General features: G+C 38.9%; 1 protein-coding gene across 1 annotated transcript in view; it reads left to right on the forward strand.

Annotated features, from left to right (window-relative positions):
* The first annotated feature begins 1,332 nt into the window (after positions 1 to 1,332).
* LOC139737700 (paxillin-like) overlaps positions 1,333 to 23,189 on the forward strand; it is a 112,792-nt gene continuing 90,935 nt past the window's right edge. The window contains exon 1 of the mRNA XM_071648379.1: positions 1,333 to 1,419. Within this exon, the coding sequence (XP_071504480.1) occupies positions 1,407 to 1,419 (13 nt within the window). The 5' untranslated portion in view covers positions 1,333 to 1,406. The remainder of the gene's footprint in view (positions 1,420 to 23,189) is intronic.

Genomic DNA, 23,189 nt, shown 5'->3' on the forward strand with positions numbered 1-23,189 from the left:
CATAGAGTGTAACGAACTTTTCTTCTCAGGTGATGTGATGGGCAAAACTACGCTTCATCACGTGATCAGCTCTGGACCAATCCTATTGCAACATTCTTAGTATGTGGAATATAATATAATATATGAGATATAAGTATAGTGTAGTGTAGTATAGTTTCAAGATATCACTTTTGTGATTTACTGAGTTGTCACACATTCGCCACGGGGGCCTATATGAGTTTGTTCAACGACAATGATAACAAGGCCTACTCCTCCTCTTACTATAAACTGCTATGACCATTGATAGTGCAACCATTAATCACAATGATAATGATGATCATACGTTGATAAGAATAATTGTAATAAGGATAATGATAATAACATTGAATATCTATGACATTTCTCGTAATCGATGTCATCGTTCTCATTTTCTTGTTATCATAAAATGCTCCGAACCTCAACTTCAGAGAGAGAGGGAGAGAGGGAGGGAGAGAGAGAGAGGGGGGGGGGGTGAGAGAAATCTATACTGTGTCTCGGAACATTCCAAAAGCAAGTTAAAGCGATAATAATGGTAGTACAGAATGATAGCAATGGAAATAGTAACAATATTAATAGTTTTTATAATAAATGATAGTCACAAAAGTTAGTAGCTATGTAAGTACCACCATCGTTCTTATTTTCTTATTATTACAATAATGCTCCGAACCTCGATTTGAGTGATATATAGAAAAAATTCAAACCGAAGTGCAATATTGAAAATGACAATGATAGGCCTAATTAGTTAATATAATAATTATTGTAATTATTGTATTAATGATAACAACAACAATAATGATTACAGTAATGATAATGATAATGGATACCATAACCATCATTATCATTATAATCATCATCATGAAACGAGAATGATAATTACATTGGTATCATTATTATCTTATAATGATTAAAAAAAAACCCTGCAATAATGATATTGTCAATGTCTTTATCGTCGTTTTATTTTCTTTCTATCTGTAATACACAATGTTCTGAACCTCGACCCGAGTAAACTAAAACTCAACGGGACCAACAGGTGGTATCTCGGCACATTCCAAGAGCAAACTTCGCAAATTTTTAGCGGTGGGCTGCTGCTTGTGAGACCGTTCATGAAAATTATAAGGACTGTGAAGAAAGATCACGTGACGCCAAGCGGCATGTACACAACAACCGCAGACGACGCTTCATATCGTAAAGAGTGCATCCTAGGGCCTATGGGTACACCAAACCACATAGGTGCATACATGCAAAGGAGAAATACCGTTCGCTGCATGCAGTGTTTACGTGAAGGGTTTACATTACCGTCGATGTCCGCATCTGATCTTGTCTTATGATTTTTCTGCCCGGAGGTAACGAGTTAAACTCTTATTAGAACAGAGGGGAAACAAGTCATCATGGAGGATCTAGGTAAGTGCAGCATCCAGTAAATATGTGATATGTTATCGGCCTTCGCTACCGAAATGCAACGATCTTACAGGTGTCTGCAGGCATCGCCTTGCTGGCAAATTGTTGCTCCGCGGCGATATTCGACCCGACCCCGCTTGCGAAAGCGGAGGAGGCGGCGCGGAACGGGGGGTAAAAGCTCAGAGCCGTGTGTGCTCAACCAGCTGTCTCGATCTGCGCAGTATTCGCAAATAGACGACATGTGTAGAACTAGACATAAAGTCAATTCACTCCCATCCTTTTATTTAAGTAGCGCTGCTGTTTTTTTGTACATTGACCCGACACTAATTTTTACAAGGCCTACAGACAGCCCTTCGCCACTGGCACAAGAGTTTCAAGACACCACAGAGATTATTTTATTGTAGACATGTATACAACAGATTTACTTTTTACACATTCGTTTCTAGGTTATAGATTCTAACAATAGAGTACTGTAAACCAAAACTAAAAGAAGATGAATGCTGTTTGCCCATATCCATAAATACTTCGAATTGACTTTGAGCATTCTGTGCCTGAACCACGATCTGTCAATGTCAACAACCAAGCATTAATAACCAGTTTACTACAGAAGTCAATGCAAGAATCTATGATAATGTGAATGATATGATCCATATGCATATCTAACTGGTTTGTCCTAGCCATTGATTATCAAAGGTTCAGTATTAAAAAAAAGATATGTTCATCAGTGACATGTATGTATGATGTAGATTGAATATAGGGTGTGCAAGTACAAGAACTGTGTAGTAGGATTCTTTTCTATGGTACACGATTTCCTCCTTGTTTGAGGTGAGAGAATTCTCCAAATACTGCGAAATGGAAACTTGTGGACCTCTATTTGATGGTCTGCATGTATTTACATAATTTGTATATCAGTTTCTACAGGAATAAAAGAAGAACCTTCTGACCACCACACCATCTTTGGGAGAAATTAAAATTCCCAAAGTAGCAAAGCTTCTTTACGTTTGCTACTGTAAACATATTAATCAGCTTTATAGGTCTACATCCTCCTACCGAGGAGATACAATGTAGATTTGTATGTGATACCTCCTTGCTCCTACAATTGTACCTTTAGTAGGCCCTACATTGTAATTCAAGTATCATGCCTGCTAATCTTTAAAAAAAAAAAAAAAAAAAAACTGAAAAAACGATCTTAACATGAATCATAAATTCAGTACCTGTATATACTCTGGTACCTGAGGTGTACATGTATTACTAGTAGTAGAGGGCCTATACTTTGTAGTTAGAAGGGGAGTATCAATACTTCATAATGCCTGGACTTTACACATACAGTATATGTATTGTAGATGGCAGGATTATACCCATGGGGAAGGTGGTCCCACTTTGGTACCAAACAGTGTGGCTGTGTAGAAGTACAGAGTCAACATGCATAGTAGTCCGCATTTTTTTAAAGATAAAGACAAACTGTTATCTGTAATCAGAATAAGCGTGGACAAATACAGAACTCAGCAGTCGGCAATACCAACACTTCAGCCTGGGTTTCGTTTAGAGAACTTACTTGTACAATAGTAAGCAGCGATACCAATACTTCTTCAGTGTGGGTTCTGTGTGGAGTTACAATGGGACTCCATCACAGAAAGCTGTCATGGCATAAGTGGCATATTGTGCATTTAAGATGTCAGTGTGAACGTTAGAATTCGAAGTTAATTCATGATGCTTTTGAGAGGCTCTTCAATATCATGGCTCTTTGTCGTGACACCAAACAAGGACTTTACATGAAAAATCATAAAGGGCTTATATTATTCTCATATAGTGTACATAGTGCATTCACTGTATAAGGGAAAAAGGGTAAGGGCCTACTATGCATATCATTTGTAAGGAAGTTTTAAAAATTAATCTCACCACCCCCCCCCCCTAAAAAAAAAAAGAAAGAAAAAAAGAAGAGAGAACTCAGGAGAGGTTTAATCTGAAATGTTTTCTTCCATATGAAGTACAGCATCTCTTGCCCCAGACTAGGGAGGTGGGAAGCCCACCTCGCTGCCCAGACGAAGTGTGATCTACATGTATGATTGCTGCAAATATTTACTGTGCAAAGGAGTAACCCCTCCCTTCTATAGAGTACAGTGTATGATCATCAAGACCTTCGCAGTTCTTTTTTTTTTTGCCAGCTACTGCTTTTCCTAATGCTTTCTGACAGTCTCTGCAGTGCGGAAAGTTCAGCACTACTGTTTTTGAGAGGATATTCTCTTCTGTCATCACAGCTCAACGTCCCAGGTCCACTACTCCTATAGCAGGGAGGTGATACCTCCCTGTTTAAAGGGATGATACAGTTTCAGTTGAGATGGGGAGTGAGGTTTCCAGTGTTTTTTTATGATGATTTTTTGAGATAATGAGAAACATTTTATGGAATAAAAAAAGAAGCGTATTTAAAGGAAATCAAAGTTTATTCAATGAAAATTGGTTTTGAAGTGGCTGAGATATCCAAAACAAAGTGACCCTAATAAAAGGCGGGGCCCACCTTTTAATATTAGGAGCACTTTGTTTCACTTTGTTTGGATATCTCAGCCATTTCAAAACCAATTTTCATCAAATAAACTTTGAATTCATCTTAGTTAGAATTGAATGCTTTTTAACTTTTTCTAAAGTGGTTTTAAGTGTCTATCAAAAAGTTAAAAGCAAATTTTTTTAAATCTCAATCTCAATCAATACTATACTATCCCTTTTAATCAGAGAAAATGTAGAAAGAGAGACAGAGAGGTAGATATAGAGGGAGAAAAAGAAAGAGGGCGGTATGAATGAGAGATGGGGGATGAGGAAAGGGGAGGGGTTGTTGGCGGAAAAAGGGGGAGATGAGGGAAAAACATATAGGGCAGGAGGGATTGTCGCTCCAATCCTTACGGGTCTTCCCAGCCGACTCAAAGATTATTAAACATTTTTGCTTTGCACTGTGGGCTTCTGGACAAGCCAAACAAGATCTATAAGATGCTCCTAAAAATAGAATCACTGCTCTCAGTTTACATTAGTAACAGAACACATTGCTATCCAGTCATGCCCATAGGGCGACATGTTTCTATGACGGGGTTGTACAGAGGCAGTGGTTTGAGTGTGTCTAATCATTTTATGCATTTTGTATGCTTAACAGCCACATTAAAAACACTTTTACTGTGGTAGTAGTAACATAATGTACACTTGCAAGTGAATCCACTCGCATTTCTAGTGTGATATAATCATAGAAGCAACAATAACAAAAGAAAAAATAACAATCATTTTTCAAATCCTGAGCTCCATTTTGTGAAACAAGTTCCTTTGTGCAGTGTTTTATCAAACCAAGATACCCTTTAGGTATCAGCATGATCAACTACGATACTCATCAATATTGTAGTCCTTGCTGTTCCCCATGCTTACGGTAGCGCATGCAGTAATTGCAAATCCCTCTAGAAGCTGGTGCTGTTTAGCACTCAGAGATCTGGAGAACATGATGTGCAAGCTTTTCATTGAATGCAAAGGGCTTAGGATTAGGATTATGTTTGAGAATAGGACATGGATTAGAAATCAAGGCATGTGTATGTGCAAGGTCACATTTGCCCTCATTGAAGAGCTAGAGCTCCCTGCTCCAATCATAGATTCAACCCTTCTAAGTTTTCATGCCAAAGTATTAATGAGTGAGTCAATCCTTGCATGATGTACAATGTAGCAAACAGCTCTAAGAAGGACTTGCAGTACTGCAGCCATATACTACTTATGCTCAGCATTGAGATACGTACATTCTATCAGGTTATAAATCAACAGCGAGAAATACTTAGTACATCTGTGTTCTATTTTGCGACTGCCTTGTTCAGTAACTGCTATAGAAATTAAGAACAAGTACATATAGGTCTACAATGTACACTTGTATGTTGTACACTATGTACTTTTTTAATCAGGTAAAATGCTAATAAACAGAAAACCTCAAGTCCTTTTATGACATGTTGATTATTTATATTCACACTACATTGATCATTTATCTGATATGTGTGGATTAAAAATCTGACTGATAATCGAATTCTGTGAGATGAATCAAGAGCTTACATATGAGTGAGTACTGATGTCATTATGGACAAGCTTTCTCATTAAAAAAAAACCAAAACACACACTTCAGCATAAATCTTGTTTTCTTTATTCTTTTTTTTTAAAGATATGGGATATCCTAATGGGACTTTGACTGTTTTGATAGTTCAAAGTAATTCACTGAACAGTCTTTCACTACAGAAGTTTTTTTTTTTTTCAATATAAATACAGATAAAGGACTTGTTTAGGATTTATATCAAAGATATAATTTTGCTATTATCAGAATCAGAGGTTATGTCCATTATCAAGTAGGTACTGGTGATTTCGGTAGCGAATGCAGCAGAAGAGGGAGAAATTGAAGTTTGTGAGAGTTCTGGCATGTAGCCGTGTGTGTGTAGCGGTGGTTAGTCATTTATGGGTCAGAGCAAGGGCAGTGGGTGGCTGACACGTTCAAGGTCATTGTTCCACCTTTGAAAGGGAAAAAAAAAACTTGGTGAGGTGGTTGTCACCCCAGTGATCATTGCCTTTGGAGGCTTCTGAAGAGAGAGAGAGGGAGGGAAAAAAAAAGTGCATCAAAAGGCCGAATGAGATTCCTTGGGGAGAAGGTGGGGGGGGGGGGGGGGGGAGGTATTTTGCTTCCTTTCTCCTTTACCCCGTTTTCACCTTCCCCTCTTCTTTTTTAGTCCTCCTGTGTGCTGTGTTATCAATGGTTTCCTGCTTTCTACCAAGGGAGAAAGGTGGGGTGGGGGGAGGGGATAAAATCATGTTTGTGTATGCTTGCATGTCTAGACATTCAGGCTAGGTGCAGACTTGAGGTTGTGACTGCATATATACCTGATCGTTTGTTGGTCTATACACATAACCCGCTGTGCACCAAACAATGGTTGAACAAAGAGAGATAAATGTACAAGTTTAACAGGAGCCATGCATGATAGCAGGCAATGGAGCCTATAGGCAACCAGAATTGTCATTCAGTACAAAATAGGCTGTATAATTATGTATAAATGTCTTCCTTGGAAAGGTTACAATGAGTGACAAACTCATTTTGAATTACTGACGTGTTTTATTTACATTTGTCCTCTATGGCTATTCATACAACCATATTCAGTGATGCTGGGGCTTCATGTACGTAGGCCTATATTCGATACCTGACTATAAAATAATGTCCTAGATCAGAGTGAAGCACATGAGACACCCATTCTGCTTCTCTTTAAGGTAGCACAGAGTATGTGGCACTCTCAGGATTGTACTTGTACACTTACATTGTATACACAGCATTTATTTCACAGGATTTTTTGTTCTTGCAAATTTTGCTAGTCGGGTGCTATTCATGAATTTCAATTAAACAGTGTGTGAAAATATAAACTCTGATCCGGACATTAATGCGGTGTGTCTGCCTATATATTTCTCCATTCATTCTTATACTCCACGGTCGCGAATTTAACCACTTGCAAAAATTGTCGGGAAATCCCCATTGGCGAAGAATTAGACTCGCTGTTCAAATGTATGGCATATAAAATGATCCAGTCGTTTAGCAGGTTATGGAAGAGCCTCATCATCTGCAATGATAAATATGACCCAGTTAAAGAAATGATGACAGCAACAACAATAAGGAGTACCATTCAGTCGATTCCCATACATAATGGCCATGATACAATTCTAATATGACAAATTATGTCATACAGTGTATTAGTGCCAACGGGAATTACACTTGAAATTCCAGGGCTGTCATGGTACCCCATCATTAAACTCTATCATCTTGATGTTTTTTTGGTTTTTTTTATAGCTTTCTGCAGACCCAGATTCACTATACACAGAGCATGATAGGGTGCTATGAGTTTCAAAAGAAACTTTGAATATTGAAATTTTACACATTATCCATGTGAATGTAGGCATCATTGATCAAGTCCAAGCCCCAGGCATTAACTTTGAGAGAACTGAAAGAGACAACTCGAAGGTGATGAATCTCCAGAAAAGTTTAGAGCAAGAAAATAATAAAGGAAAGAAATGAGGGTTACGAATGATATGATGATATGACCTGAAGCCAATGAATCGTTTGAGAATTTTCGAGCATGAAGAAATGAAATGAGGATTATGCATGAGGGATGTGGACATGAATGCCAAGCTAGAACTGCTAAGACTCTTTTATCCGGGCAATTACCCCCAGAGGGCAATTACCCCCCCCCCCCCCCAGTAGTTATTGAATTGTTTCTAGAAAAATCTGTCTAAAGTCATGGTTTATTGAGAAAAATAGTCACATCTCCTTAATATATTGTAGGCTTTATTGCAAATTTTTTATATGGTAGAATGTTTTGTGATACAGCTGACCTACACTACAAATGCATCAAAATGTGCTTACTCAAATATCTTTTACATCGCTGCTCACAATGGTAAACAGTACCTTTAATAAACGAATGGATTTTCTCCTCAGATGCAGTTGTCTTGCACCAGCAGAAAAAAAGAAAAAAAAAAGAAGAAAAAAAAAGCATGATGGTTCATATTTGATTGCGGCATGCAGGGTTCTGGTTGAGGCAGTGGTTGTTGAGGGACGAGGACGTCACTGAGGTGAATTTTTCATGAGATTACCGGATGCGGCACACTTTTGAACACATCATTTAGGCGCACCTGGTAAACTAGGGACGGCGAGCGACGCGGTGCGACGCTTCTGCAAATTTCTTTCAATTTCCGACGTCAAAGGACACCCAGCGACGGTTAGCGACGGCATACAACCAGTAGTTTAGACTGCGTGTCGGCGGGCGCCGCCGAGCGTCGCAAAGCGTCGGCTAACTCCCAAGTATACTTGTAAAAGACGAGCCCTCACAAATGGACCGTTGCATGTACGAAAAGGAGCTTACCTGGTGGCCGTCTCGCTGCGTCCGCAAAATAAGCTCCTTCCCTCTACCCTCCCGATGCGTCCCGATGCGTCTCGAGGCGTCCCTCGTTGAATGGCGACTATTGTTTCGTAATGAATAGAAAGCTTATACTACTAGTGCTAAGCGGAGAAGCCATCGGCAATCCAGGATTTAGGGCCACGCACTATTTTGACATGAAAATTACACTTACTGATACATGTGCAAATGTATTTTAGGTTACAGAAATGAATTGTGACATGATTCAACTCCTCAGCAATGCAACTGCGAACCAAATTCGGCAATTAGTATTAAGGAAGAAATGCCATAAATATACTATTGCTTGATGCTTAAAAAAAATCGCGAGTTTACCGTTTAATTCGCGCTACTCGCGCGCTCGCTACTCATGATCCGAATCCCCGATACGCGTGCGTGTACGTAGTGCAGCGTCCGAGCAGGGACACCTCCCTGGTCCGAGTATACTTGGGCACACAATCTGCGCCCTGGGCTTGAGATGAAATTTTATGAAGCATAGCTGTGACTTGTGAGAGCTAAAACATCAAATGCAAGTCCCCGCACCGTACGTAAATTTTCATTTAAACGCAAGGAAGTTCATTGCTAAAAGGAAGCGTGATTCCGTAGGCAAATATCGAACGCAACCTTCACTAATCAAATGGAATAGAAAGTGCTACATATTACTAGCAGACAAAGCGGAGAAGCCATCGGCAATAGGAGGGTTTGGGGCCAAGCACTGTTTTGACCTGAAAATTACACTTAACTGATTTTCTAGGTTACAGAAATGAATTCTGACATGATTCAGCTCCTCAGCAGTGCAGTATCGAACCAAATTCGGCATTAAGTATGAAGGTAGAATTGCTGCCCGATGCTTACAAAAATCGCGAATTTACCATTTCGCGCTACTCGTTCGCTACAACTCCCGATATCGATCCGAAAATCCCCGATACGCATAAAGTATTATGTGTTATAGCGTGTGGTATAGTGCACATAATCTAAGCACCGAGCTTGGGAAATTTCAGTAGTTGCGAGAGGTAAAGCATCAACAAATGCAAGTTCCCGCCCGAGAGCGAGCCGTACGCAAATTTGCATTTTATTGCAAGCAAGTTCATTGCTATTTATAAGCGGACGCACGATTTCGTAGGGAAAATATCGAAGGCAACCTTGATTAATCCAATGCCAATTTGCGTTTGTTTCTAATTCAACGCAAAGTTTCAGGCAAAACTGTATTACTTTATTTGCAGTTGCAAGTCAAATCTCTCACAGGGCCAGCGAGCCCTGTCAGTCCTAACAACTTTTTAGGCACGACGGACATCCACTCGTTGGTATCTATTCCAGAATGCGTTCGGAATACTTAGTACCTTTTATCTCAGTGGCATGCACTCGAGAATGCGCGCATTCTATACCCATTCCGGCCGTCGCCTGGCCTAGAAAATAAGCCGGGCATTCCGGAATGAAACTGAGAATGCATCAACAATGAGGGTGACTTTGTCTAATCTCTCTATTGTCTGTTAAAACCTAACGGTAACACTACCAACAGGATTAATTTGCCAGGGTTCACAGCCTTTGTCTTCTAGAATGCATTCGATCAGCCCCACGCTTTCACCAATGAGGTGCATTTTGTATACGTACGTACATGCCGCTACTAGCTCACCGTTTTGCTTCCTTCGCGAGCTCTCAACGATCGAACACGTGGCTCTGGCTGGCCTGGTACATATTGCGAAGGTACCAAGGTAGTCTTTATCCAGGCATGCTAGATTTCGAATTTTCTATCAAAGGACATTTAATTCAGTTTTTGCCTAGAAGGGATAAATCAATCCTTTTGCATGGCTACATGACCATTTGTGATATCAGGGAGGTGAGGTCTGTTCGCTATATGCTTTTTTTTAGGCGAAAAGAAAGACAAAACAGTATCATATGACGTTTACAGGAACTCAAAAGGGGCTTTTACTCAAGACTAGTGCTAGAGACATGTCCCTGGCTCACTCCCACTCCCAGGCCAGACTGTCTAATTGATATCTACACGTGGTTTACAACACGGGTGGGGTGTGAAGGAATGCATACGCGCATTCTTTTGCTGGCAGGCAACACTAACTTATTGATTGATCCACTCTGCTTTCATGGAAATTTCCACAAGCTTGGCCTGGCTGGGGCATAGGTATCATTCCCATTTATTCTGCCAGCACATGTTCCTTGTTTTGTTTTAGTTTTAGTTTAGTTTTGTTTTTGTTTTTGTATTGTACCGAACTTCTTCTTTGTCGGGTGGGCTGGGGAGAGGAAAGATCAAAGTGAGCTGAGAGGGAATGAGACAGGGAGAGGGGAATCAAAAGGAGGAATCGTCCGCTAAGCATGTTGTCTCCTATACTTTTGCACAGTTCCATTATTATTGTCATCAAACGCCGATCATGTGAAATTAACCGGATTTTGATCAAATAGAATTGAACTGATATGAATAATAATATGAAAATCAGTGCGAATAATAATATGAAAATCAGTGCTGTCGCTACAATACAAACGCATTCTACGTCACTACGAATGATTACAAGTTACTGATCTTATACTGCAGGACCTATAATGTATTACAAAGCGTTTTTAAAGCGACAGGGCTGTGTATGAAATTACAGACCAGCGTGGCTAAGAGCTACCCTCACAACCATGAAGCACACGGGCAAATTACAGATAGGAAAATTATTCGACATGTATTCTAGCATGTTCCGGAGCTGCATGTTATTGCTATTTACTTTCGAACGTAAAAGCAAACATGTGACATTTATTTTATCATCGTACGGAGTTGAATATTATCGTTATTCATTTCTGAACGTTAAAGCAAACATTCGACATTTGTTTTAGCATCTTCCGGAGCCGAATGTTATTGCTATTTACTTTCGAACATAAAAGCAAACATCAAACATCTTAATATCATCGTACGGAGTTGAATATTATCGTTATTAATTTCCGAAAGTTAAAGGAAACATTCCACATTTATTTTAGCATCTTCCGGGGCCGAATGTTATTGCTATTTACTTTCGAACATAAAAGCAAACATCCGGCATTTATTTTACCATCGTAAGGAGTTGAATATCATTATTATTCATTTCCCAACGTCAAAGCAAACGTGCGATATTTATTTTAGCATCTTACACAGCCGAATGATATCCTTATTCATTTCCCAATGCAAAATCAAATACTCGACATTAATTTTAGCACCGTACGGAGCTGAATCTTACCGTTCTTCTTTTCCTAAAGTATAAGAAAACATCTGACATTTATTTTAGTATCATACAAAGTCGAATATTACCGTTATTCATTTCCGAACGTTAAAGGAAACATTCGACATTTATTTTAGCATCTTCCGGGGGCCGAATGTTATTGCTATTTACTTTCGAACATAAAAGCAAACATCCGGCATCTACTTTAGCCGAATGTTATCTTCATTCATTTCCGAACGCAAAATCAAATATCTGACATAAATTTTAGCACCTTACGAAGCTAAATCTTACTGTATTCATTTCCAAAAGTATAAGCAAACACCCGACATTAATTTTAGTATCATACAAAGCCGGATATTATACCGTTATTCATTTCTCGAAAATAAAAACAAATATCCGACATTTATTTTAGCATACGGAGTCGAGTGTTAGCGCTGTTCATTTCCAAAAGTATAAAGGCAAACATCCGACTTTTCTTGGTGGCCCGATCGGTCCACCAAAATCTTCATAAAAATATATGAAATTTTGGTGCCCGACGTGCGTTTTTTGATGGCCCCGGGCCACCGCTAGTGTCGAGACCTGACGATATACCTGGTAGGTACCTCTTAGCAACGGGGTTGGCGTCTCAATCTGGCAAGAAAAAATACGAATGTATCGAACTGCGGTACGAAACGCAACTTTAGGCGACGAGTATTATGTCGTAAAAAACAAACTAACCAACATACAGAAAAATCGAACAAAAACAAAATCTCTGTGTTAGAAATCCGTTTCCAGAGACACTTTGACTCATTTTTTTTTTTTTAATTTCACACTGAAACTGAAATACAACGTGTATAATATGGCGCGACTTTTCTTTCTCACAACGCAACAGGGCGGCGTGTCGTTCTTTTGAAGGTCAAAGACAATCGTAGAGGTGCACGAGGCCGCTATCATTCTTCGTGAATGAATGGTTTCAGTAATGCGTCTGCATTCTCGGACGCATTCCGGACGCCTTGAATAGAGGATTTTATAATCCCCATTCTCGGAATACGACGGAATGCCTCTATTCAGAAGGCTGAGGGGAGTTACAATAGGGCATTCTCAGTGCAGGCAGAATGCGTGGACCGGGAATGAAGTAGAGAATGCCTGCATGCCGGACGCATTCTGGATACCAGCGACTGGATGTCCGTCGCCACAGCATATAGGCCTACAATCATCACATTTTATTTTGCTTTCTGCAGAATGTGCGTCATCATGCGTCCCGAGGCGTCCCTCTCTGAATGGCGACTGCTGTTTTTAATGAATAGAAAACGCTAAACTGTACTGGCAAACAAAGAAGAGAAGATTAATCATTATCTTATAATGTCTTAATGAAGTGTAAAGTTACTCTAAATACTACGGATTTGGAAGTAAAACGTGATTCGTTTTCTTCTCTTAAATGCGTTCTTTGAGACCTTCAGCAAATTGTGATAGTCCCTTACGTGCTACTAAGTAGGTTATAGCTCGTTATTCCGAAGGTTCGTTATTCCCGAATTTCATTTTCGGACTAACGAATCTCCGGAATAACGCCACAAAATGTTCGGATTAACGAACCTCTATAAGGTATAGGGAATTTGCGTGTTTCGGATCAACGAACCTTCGGAATAACGAACCTTCAGAATAGCGAACCTTCTGAATTTTTTGATTTGATTTTATTTATTTCATTCTCATTTTCATTTTCATTTTTTTCTTTCATTCCACAAAACATAACACAAAGTAAATCTCAAATTCAATCATAAGCATATATACATTGCAAAATATAACGATCAATGGTAATCGACAAACTTACAAAGATATGTACACATACTGGAATTACAAAGTTATGTTTGAAGGATTAAAAAAATGAGAACTGGGGGGTCCACTAAAAAGCATTGCTTTTAGATTGTGGACCACTCTAAAAAATCTTCAAAAATACTTATTATAATTACAAGTATATACATGTACATAATACATAATACAGAAAAAAAGACAAAATGAAACAAAGAACAGAGACACAACAACATGACATGACTAAACTGAGGGGGATACGATTGAAAGGAATATGGCAAAAAAAAAAAACAAATTTAAGGGGAAGGAAAAGAAAGAGATAAAGAGAGTGCCTATCAATACACGCTGGACAGACACGGAAAAGGGGATTGTGGAAGTATTTCGGACAGCTGGTGACTGCACGCAGCTGTGGAAAAGTTAAGGATATAAACTGCCGAATTTCTTTACTTTATAATGCCATTCTTTACTTTATAATGAATAACGAACTGCACCCACTAAGAACAGTTGTATTTAGTGGCAAGTATAGATACGAGGCCGATTGTAGTCATCATCATGAAGCATACTAACGTAGTATTTAATCTTCCAGCGCGCGTTGGTGCGTTGTTTGTAATTCTTGGTAAAACCACATTGTTTTCAAAGAGAGAACATTATCTTGCTGATATAGATCTGCTCTACATAGCTGTCACATTCATGACAGCAGTTTTAAATTCTGTATAAACCTATGTCATTAAACTTTTCGTCTAAATTTCGTCTTTATATACCCACTGATTAAATACGAAAAGATTTTAAAAAGTGGTGTTCATCAAAGAAGGGGGTCTGGACATTCACATGTTGGCATCAGTGACTGTTCATTCATCACGATTTATTTTTCTCTGTCCATTCACGAATCAACAGTATCATCATTCATCTAGTATTAAGACAAAAAGGTAATGTATATAGATAGGGAACATAACTGCATCACCAATAAAATGTTATTTTCGATGTGTATCACAACATACCTTGGTACCTGCTCACACTCGTGTTCATTCATTTGTTTTTGTTTTCATAAAATTCATTCTTTCCTATCTTGGTGGTACCTTATAAGCAGCCGTTGAGTTTGCAATTCCCTCGTCGATTGAACGTCGACGGACTCTTCGATGATTTTCAGCGTCGATTATAACTTACCTGAAGACCCACAGACACGCATGACAGCTTTCAAAGTCCCTTGACGGTATAAACTTGGAGAGGTGCTCACATGGACTGTTATCTCGGTGTCGTATAACATGCCGAAACACACAAATTCCCTATGCCTAGAGGTTCGTTAATCCGAAAATGAAAAAGGGTCTGTTAATCCGAACATTTTGTGGCGTTATTCCAAAGGTTCGTTATTTCGAAGGTTCGTTAATTCGAAAATTAAATAGGGTTCGCTATTCCAAAGGCTCCTTTATCCGAAAATGAAATAGGGTTCGTTATTCGGAAGGATCGTTAATCCGAAATTAAATACGGTTCGTTATTCCGGAGGTTCGTTCATCCGAAATGAAAGAGGGTCCAGAACGAACCTTTGGAATAACGAGCCTTATTTTATTTTCGGATTAACGAACCTTCGGAATAACGAGCCTTTTTTCATTTTTGGAATAACGAACCTTCGGACTATTTAAAGATCCTTCGGAATGTCGAACCTTCGGAATAATGAACTGTAACCCTGCCTTACGGGGGACGGGGAATGCTTTCATCTTCTCAAGAGACCTCTTTGTGTGAGAGAATGCAAAACTTTCTAAGGATGTTTTCAATTATTGTTTACTAGAAAACATAGACATGTGTTGTTTTCAGGCTTTTTCATTTTTCAATTTATTGGATTTTAAACATCATTTTCCGAAGTACGTGAATCCATTTTCTTTTCCTCTGTCATGACTGAAATCAGAAAGTCTGCGATAACAATAATTATCGCTAAATGCCACGCTGTGTTTGGACGTGCCAGTGTGCGAAACACATGGTTTTACTTTCAAGTTCAAAGGAAGGCTCTATGTGCTTCTGGCTTCTTTGAGGTTTGTATACTGCAAGTTCGGATCCATCAGATCGAATGCGCCGTAGTAGCTGTGCTTAATAACGGTAAACAGTTTACGTTCGATACGAAGAAATATTTTTGAATCCAGTGATTAGCAAATCCCTTTTTATATTTCAGTGAAGATTTGAAATGCCTGATTTAATACGCTATACAGACAACTGTTCGATATTTCTGCTATGGGCCAAAAAGAAAGGCTATAGAACCATGGTGTGTAGCGTAGAATCATGAGATCACGAGCTAGTTCTTCCATCGATTTAACTTCCAGGCTATTTACACGTTGTTTACAACCAGAATTCCAGTGCGCGCATTCTTTCGTCTGGCCAGCACCTGGGGTCTGGTGCATGCTTCTTTGGAAATTTCCCACAACGGGGGCCGGGGGGGGGGGGGGGGGGGGGGTGGTGTCGACCGCATACAATCCGTTCGTGTTTTTCCCCTTATTTTTTCCCCTTTGCTGGTAATGAACATTTAGTTTTAACTTAACGAAGGTGAGGTGTATGTATTTTTTCCATCATTCATGGGAAGAGAAGAAGAGTGAAAGAGGGAGAAATGAAATCAGACGGAGGACACGTAGCTCAACAAGCTGTCTTTTACACCAGCATCAGTAATTATCATTACCATCACTCAGATCATTTGGCCCTTTTCGTATCAAAATTAAGGAACACGACCACCATCATCACTCGAGATAACACATAAGCAAACTAATCACAAAGTACCAACAACCTCTCAGACAACAACACAAACACTATACAAAATATCACACAGCACACCGAAGAGGCTGGGAGCGAACTTCCTTCGAAATACTACACTACAGCAAATTGGAGAAATCGCCGTTACGAAAATGCATGTGCAGTAACCAGAGAGACACCTGAAAGAATTTTTACATACCGGTACTTCGAAACAAAGGGAACGAATAAAGTAACATTAAACGAAAGAAATCGTACCAAACGAGGTATGAGAAACAGCGGAAATAAAACAATGAGTAAAGGCCCTCGCCGAAGTTTGCAGCACCGAACACCACGCGAAAATTATACAAAGTCAACATGTGGCAACTCGCTATGACGAGATCTTTGAGACAGACATATTTTGTTCTTTGTAATCTTTATCAGTAGGCAATAAACAATACAAAACAGAAAATGAATTCGTTGGGACCGGAGAAATTAGTTTGTTATATCGGGTATTATTTTGTTACATCAGGATCTCCAATGCCTACATCGAGTTTCCACGGTACACTGGAATCAAAGTTCGAACGCTTTTTCACATGCACAAAATACATGCAAGAACAATTATCGCAGGAGCAAATGTGTCATCATCCAGTTCATTCTCAAAATTGTTGTTTTTGTTTTTTCAGTCACAAATTATCTTAAATTGTTGTGAAAATTGTCCCGAAACGGGAAAGTGCCATAGAACTTCTTTAGAGTTCTGTGGAGAGTGCCCGTCACCTTCTTCTGAGGGAATTGCTAGTAAGCCCGACCAGACGCAGTGCAATTCTATGCAGCGACAGGGCTGGGTAGTTAGTGAATGAGTTGCCTGCTAATCCGTCTTTTGTTCGCACGAGGCGTGGCGTGGACATTCTGTTTTGAAATCGACAAGCCTTAATTGTCTTTGATCAAAGTTAATCTGTACAATGTACTTGAAAGTCTGTGGTGTAGGGGTCATTGAGACACCTTCCTTGCAAGACACAGTGCGATGCGTGAAAAAAAAAAAAGAAGCTTAGTGCTTGTTCATTAATTTTCTATGCCACCACGCCAATGTGCTGAATACGCATTGTACAATGTATCACGATGTGCACCATCTTGTTGATGAACCCTATGAATTTGTTTAATCAAATCGTTGCTGACCGTAAAAGAGAGGAGGAGATTATAAGTCACGAACTGCCAGCCGCATGACAGAAATGTACCAAGCAAGCAAACAAGCAAGCACCAGTGAATGCCGTTTACAAACGCAAAAACTTGAACTGTTGATAGCAAAATCGACTGAAATCGTGTTTAGACTAAGTAAGAAGCTAAAGGGCCTACTCGTACATTAATATTGCAGAGATCAGTTACATGATTTCTAACAGAAAGAAAACTCGCCTTTTAAAATGCAAGGTAAATCTCGCTCCACATCACAATAAGGCAGCGAGTAAGTTCAGATTGTCTTTATTCACTTACTGTTGTCAAATCACTACCCTGATTCAATTTTGGCTAGTCCGCAAAAAAATTGACTAAACAAACATTACGACATATTAGTATGCCTTAGTAATAGTATCGTCCAGCTTGTGTACCAGCAGCACGATTATAAAGATTCTCGAGTACTACGTGTTTATGTACTGAGCTACTGTACGCGATGTATACATGTTTGCGGATTTACAGATCAGCAGTTGCGATCTTAACAAATTTAATTTGTGAGGGAGACAAAGTGAAGAAACTCGCATCTGAACCTTCACCCCTCTGAATAATATCTTTCTTTCAATGCAAACTTTTTTTTGGGTATATTCAGTTATTGTTTACTATAAAACATAGTCATGTGTTATTTTTCAGGCTTTTTAATGTTATTTATTGGATTCTAAACATCTTAACTATTCGAGTTTCTTTTCCCCTGACTGATATCTGAAAGTCTGCCATAACGATGTTCGCTAAACAGTTTACGTTCCATACGAAGAAATCATGTCTTTTAAACGAGGAAAAAAAACAAAAACAAGACAAAAAACAAAAACGAACGAATGTTGACAGCCAAATAACTTCACAGTTCGTAGGTGAAGTTCCTTCAAACTTTCCAAAGTAATACGTAGTTGTGAGCGTGAAATTGCCAGGATTTTGCTGTCTAACCGGTTAGTGGCTGCATCACATACTCGTAGTGAATTTGTGAATATTTGTGAATATTTCTGTGAGTAATCAATCCCTTCCTATACAATTTTTTAGTTCAGTAAACATTTCAAATACTCAAGTAAGTACACGATAATAAACTGTTCGATATTTCTACTAACGGTCAAAAGAAAGGCTATAATTAGAATCATGATCTTTGCGATGACAACTCATGAGCTATAGTTCTTCGATCGATATTTCCAGGCTATTTACACGCGGTTTATTCCCCCAGTGCGCGCATTCTTTCGTCTGGCACCTTGGGTCTGGCACCTGGTTTTGTGGAAATTTTCCACAAGAGGGGAGAGGGGTGGGGTGTCAAGTTTCTCGTAATGCCAGAGAGTGCATACACAATCTCTTTGCTTCAGTTACTGTTGTGTTTTTTCCCCTTTGCTGGTAATGAACGTCTAGATTTAACTTTACGAAGGTTGCTAGCACGTGGTTCTTTTTGTTGTGAGGTGTATGTATTTTTTTTTTCATCATTCATGGGCCGGAAGGGAAAGAAGTATGTTCAGCAAGCTGTCTTTGATACACTCGCATTAGTAATAACTTATCATCACCATCACTCAGATCACTCAGCCTTTTTCTATAAACATTCAGAAACATGACCAACATCATCATCAATCAAAGATTACTGTAGTATTCCTCCCGTCTATATTTCTTTTCTGAATTATCCTCCACTGCTCGCTTTAATGATTAACAAAAGATCGTAACTGTTCGTTACTTTGAAAGTTTGCAATTTCCGAAGTCTCGTTATTCGAAAAAAAAAATAAAAGCAACAACAAAATTGTGTTGCTGTTTTGAAGATTCGTCAATTCAAAAACGAAGGAAGGTTTGGTTTTCTAAATGCTGCTAATCCGAAAACAAAACAAATTTTTGACCACGTTATTCGTTTTCAGATTAACGAACCGTATTTCCCATTTTCAGATTAACGAACCTTCGGAATGTCACAAAATGTTCGGATTAACAAACCCTAGTACACTTTCAGATTAGTATAGTAACAAACATGGAATTTGCGTTTTTCGGATACTGAAGAACGAACCATCGGAATATAAGTACACCTAGTATCATCATACCTGACTCTTTTTGGAATAATAACCACCACGCAAAGAAATTAACAATGTCAAACTGAGAAACTGATTTCATGCCTCAAAATTTTCCCTGATGCCGTCTATATATTTCTTTTCTGAATTACCCTTCCCCCTCCACTGCTCGACTGAAAAACAAACAAACAAAACAAAACATAAAGTTACAGTTCGTTACTTAAAGTTCGTTACGAAGGCTAAGATTCGGAGGAACGAACCAATGGAATAAGTACATGACTCTATCCAGAATACAAACATCACGCAAAAAAAATTAACGATATCAAACTGAGAATTTCACTTACTTGTATTTCTTGCCTCAAGAATTTCACTCCCTTCTATATTCATTTTCTGAATTACCCCCCCCCCCCATCCCCTAATCGACAAAAAAAAAACAAAAAAAAAAAAAACATAAGTTACAGTCATTCCGAAGGCTCGTAAATCCCAAATTGACGAAGGGGGAAAAAAAGTTTCGTTTTTTGAAGAATCGTCGACTCGAAAACGAAACGGGGGTCGATATTCTCAACGTTGTTAAACTCAAAAGATAAATGAATAAATAAACAAATAGGTAGATAGATAGATAGATGAATAAATAAATAAATACATTTTCGTGCCGGATTAAGAGTTTTCAGACTAAGGCACCTTCGGAATAATCCCACACACTGTTAGTTAGTTAAAAGTTGATGCCTATTCAGGTGGTCACAACTTACGTTTGAAATGAGAAAGTGCATGGGAGCATTTGCAGACATGCACTATAAAGAGCCGAAAGTTACCGTTATTCATTTTCGATTGTAAGAGCAATCATGCAACATTTACTAGTATTTTAGCACCTTACGGAGACGAATGTTACCGTTAATCATTTTCAAATGTAAAAGCAAACTACCGACATTCATTTTAGCATCTTAGGGAGCTGAGTGTTATCCTTATTCATTTCCGAACGTGAAAGCAAACATCCGCTATCTATTTTAGCATCTAACTGAGCCGATTGATACCGTTAATCATTTCCAAATGTAAAAGCAACAATCTCTTATTATTTTAGCATCGTACGGAGCAGAATATTACTGGTATTCATTTCCAAATTTAAAAGCAAACATCCGACATTTATTTCATTATCATACGGAGCCGAATGCTGCTGTCCACTTCCGAAAGTGAAATGAATCATCTGACAATATTATTTTAGCATCGTACGGAACCGAATAGTAGGGCCTACTGTTGTTAATTTTCAACGTCAATGCAGATATCAGACATTTACTTTCCCATCAAACGCAGCTGAATGTTACTGTTATTCATTTCGAAATGTAAAAGCAAATATCCAACATTTATTTTAGCATCGTATGGAGCAGAATGTTACTTCTATTCACTTCCGAACGTAAAATCAATCATCTGACACTTATATCAGCATCTTCCGGAGCCGAATGTCATTAATATTTACTTTCGAAAGTAAAAGCAAACATCCGACATTCATTTGATCATAGTACGGAATTGAATATTATTGTTATTCATTTCCGAACGTCAAAGGGATCATTCGACATTTATTTTAGCATCTTCCGGAGCTGAATGTTATTGATATTTACTTTCGAACATTAAAGCAAACATCCGGCATTTATTTCACCATCACACGGAGATGAATATTATTGGTATTCATTTCCAAACGTCAAAGGGATCATTCAACATTTACTTTAGCATCTTACAGAGCTAAATGTTATCGCTAATTTACTTTCGAGCGTTAAAGTAAACATCCGGCATTTATAGCATCTTCCGGAGCTGAATGTTATTGCTATTTACTTTCAAACATAAAAGCAAACATCAGACAGTTATTTTATCATCGTATACGGAGTTGAATATGATTGTTATTCATTTCCGAACGTCAAAGCAAACATCAAACATCAATTTTAATGAATCAATGTTACTGTTATTCATTTCGAAATTTAAAAAGCAGACATCCGACAATATTTTAGCATCGTATGGAGCAGAATATTACTGCTATTCGCTTCCGAACGTAAAAGCAATCATGTGATAGTTATTTTAGCATCTTCTGGAGCCGAATGTTGCTATTTACTTTCGAAAGTAAAAGCAAACATGCGGCGTTTATTTTATCATCGTACGGAGTTGAATATTATTGTTAATCATTTCCGAAAGTCAAAGCAAACATTCGACATTTATTTCAGCATCTTCCGGAGCCAAATGTTATCCTTATGCATTTCCGATCGCAAAATCAAATATCTGACATCAATTTTAGCACCGTATGGAGCTGAATCTTACCGTTATTCATTTCCAAAAGTATAAACAAACATCCGACATTTTAGTATCATACGAATATTACCATTATTCATTTCCAAAATTAAAATGAAACATCTGACATTAATTTTAGCATCTTGCGGAGCCGATTGTTGCCGCTGTTCATTTCCAAAAGTAACGACAAACATCTGACTTTTTCCTACGGGAGAAATAGGACGACTTCGTAATACACTGTATTTAGTTCTTGAGTCACTTGACAGATAAAAAAAGATCTAACCTCATGCATGCAAAATTTTACATGTATGGAGCTGCCTAATTAAGGCATACATTCGCGTATGAGTGTAGACCTACATGTGTTTTCATAAACCCTCTTCGATCGCTACTTTCAAAGTGTTCCCCGTTCAGTGAGATCACACCCCATAATTACGTTTTCTTTTCACCATCTTATAGCCAAACGAAACGCAAATCAACTCATAACCAATGTTGAGACAAAGGAAAGCGTCGGGACACGTCGTTCATCGTCGGGCTATCACAAGCATCATTTGTAATCAGGAGAGGTGCGTCTGGACACGTCGCTCGCTATTCAATTTAAGCACTGGCCGTGACCATTCAGAAATCTCGCTATATCTCAAGCGCCATGTCCCGAAACGTCGGCACTATCAAAACGAACGCTTGCGCGAGCGGAGGTCACGCAACATAGAAACAACAGCTTCTTTTGAGGGTGTCGGCAAGTGTCAGCAAGCGTCGGCAAGCGTCGCGGTATCATCAAAATGATGGCGCGTAGTGCTTTGACCGACGCTTAGCGACGGAGTAAAAACATACTGCGACGCACTTCATTGTTCTCGCAATATGTCCCCGTCGCTGAGTGTCGCTCTCCGTCGCTCGCAGTCCCTAGTTTACCAGGTGCGCCTTACTAAGTGTAGGGTATACTCTTACAGCAGGAACAGAAAAATGCAAAACAACTGATGGTCGAAAGGGTTGTGCTATAAATACCTTTCTACAGATGTGGGAATCTCACAGTGTAATGCAAATTCCTCTGGTTTGTATGTATGCATATGTACAAGTGTACCTGGTACAGTATATGCCTCTTATAGACATGAAGCAATTCTGCCCCCAAATTGTAAGCTTAATCTAGATAAGCCTGATCTGCAAGCACAATTTCTTGGGATAGGATGTGAAATTTAATGAAATTTAGTGAAACATATTTATATTGAAATCTGTTCAGCTTCCCCAAATTGTATATTTATTGATTTTGCAGTCAAACAAACATACACATTCAACATTGTGCATGCAGTTTGAAAGTGTAGGGCGGTGATCAGCAAGGCAGCTTGTGACACACACACACAATTGTAGACCCTCTGTTTACAGTCATATGCTGGGTTTCATTTCATTGCAAAAGGAAATGATCTTGTTCCAAAAACAACTGTGTTATTGCAAAACTTGTACCCCCGGTGGGTGGGACAGCTAGTCTTTTTCTGATGCCTGTGCATAGCCATTTTCAGTTCTACTCACGCTTGATGTACACCTCAATGTAATGTACAGTTTGTAATTCACATTCTCTGCACTGTCAGCTACAATGCACTTGAAAAGAATGGAAGAGAGGACTTTTTCATCCACAGATACAGTACCTGTATATGAGCTGGGAGGTGGAAAGAGAACTTCACTGA

The sequence above is a fragment of the Diadema antillarum genome, unplaced genomic scaffold, assembly GCF_040938485.1.
Source record: "Diadema antillarum isolate AM-2024a unplaced genomic scaffold, OU_Dant_1.0 seq00000700_RagTag, whole genome shotgun sequence".
In the NCBI taxonomy this organism is placed as follows: Eukaryota; Metazoa; Echinodermata; class Echinoidea; order Diadematoida; family Diadematidae; genus Diadema; species Diadema antillarum.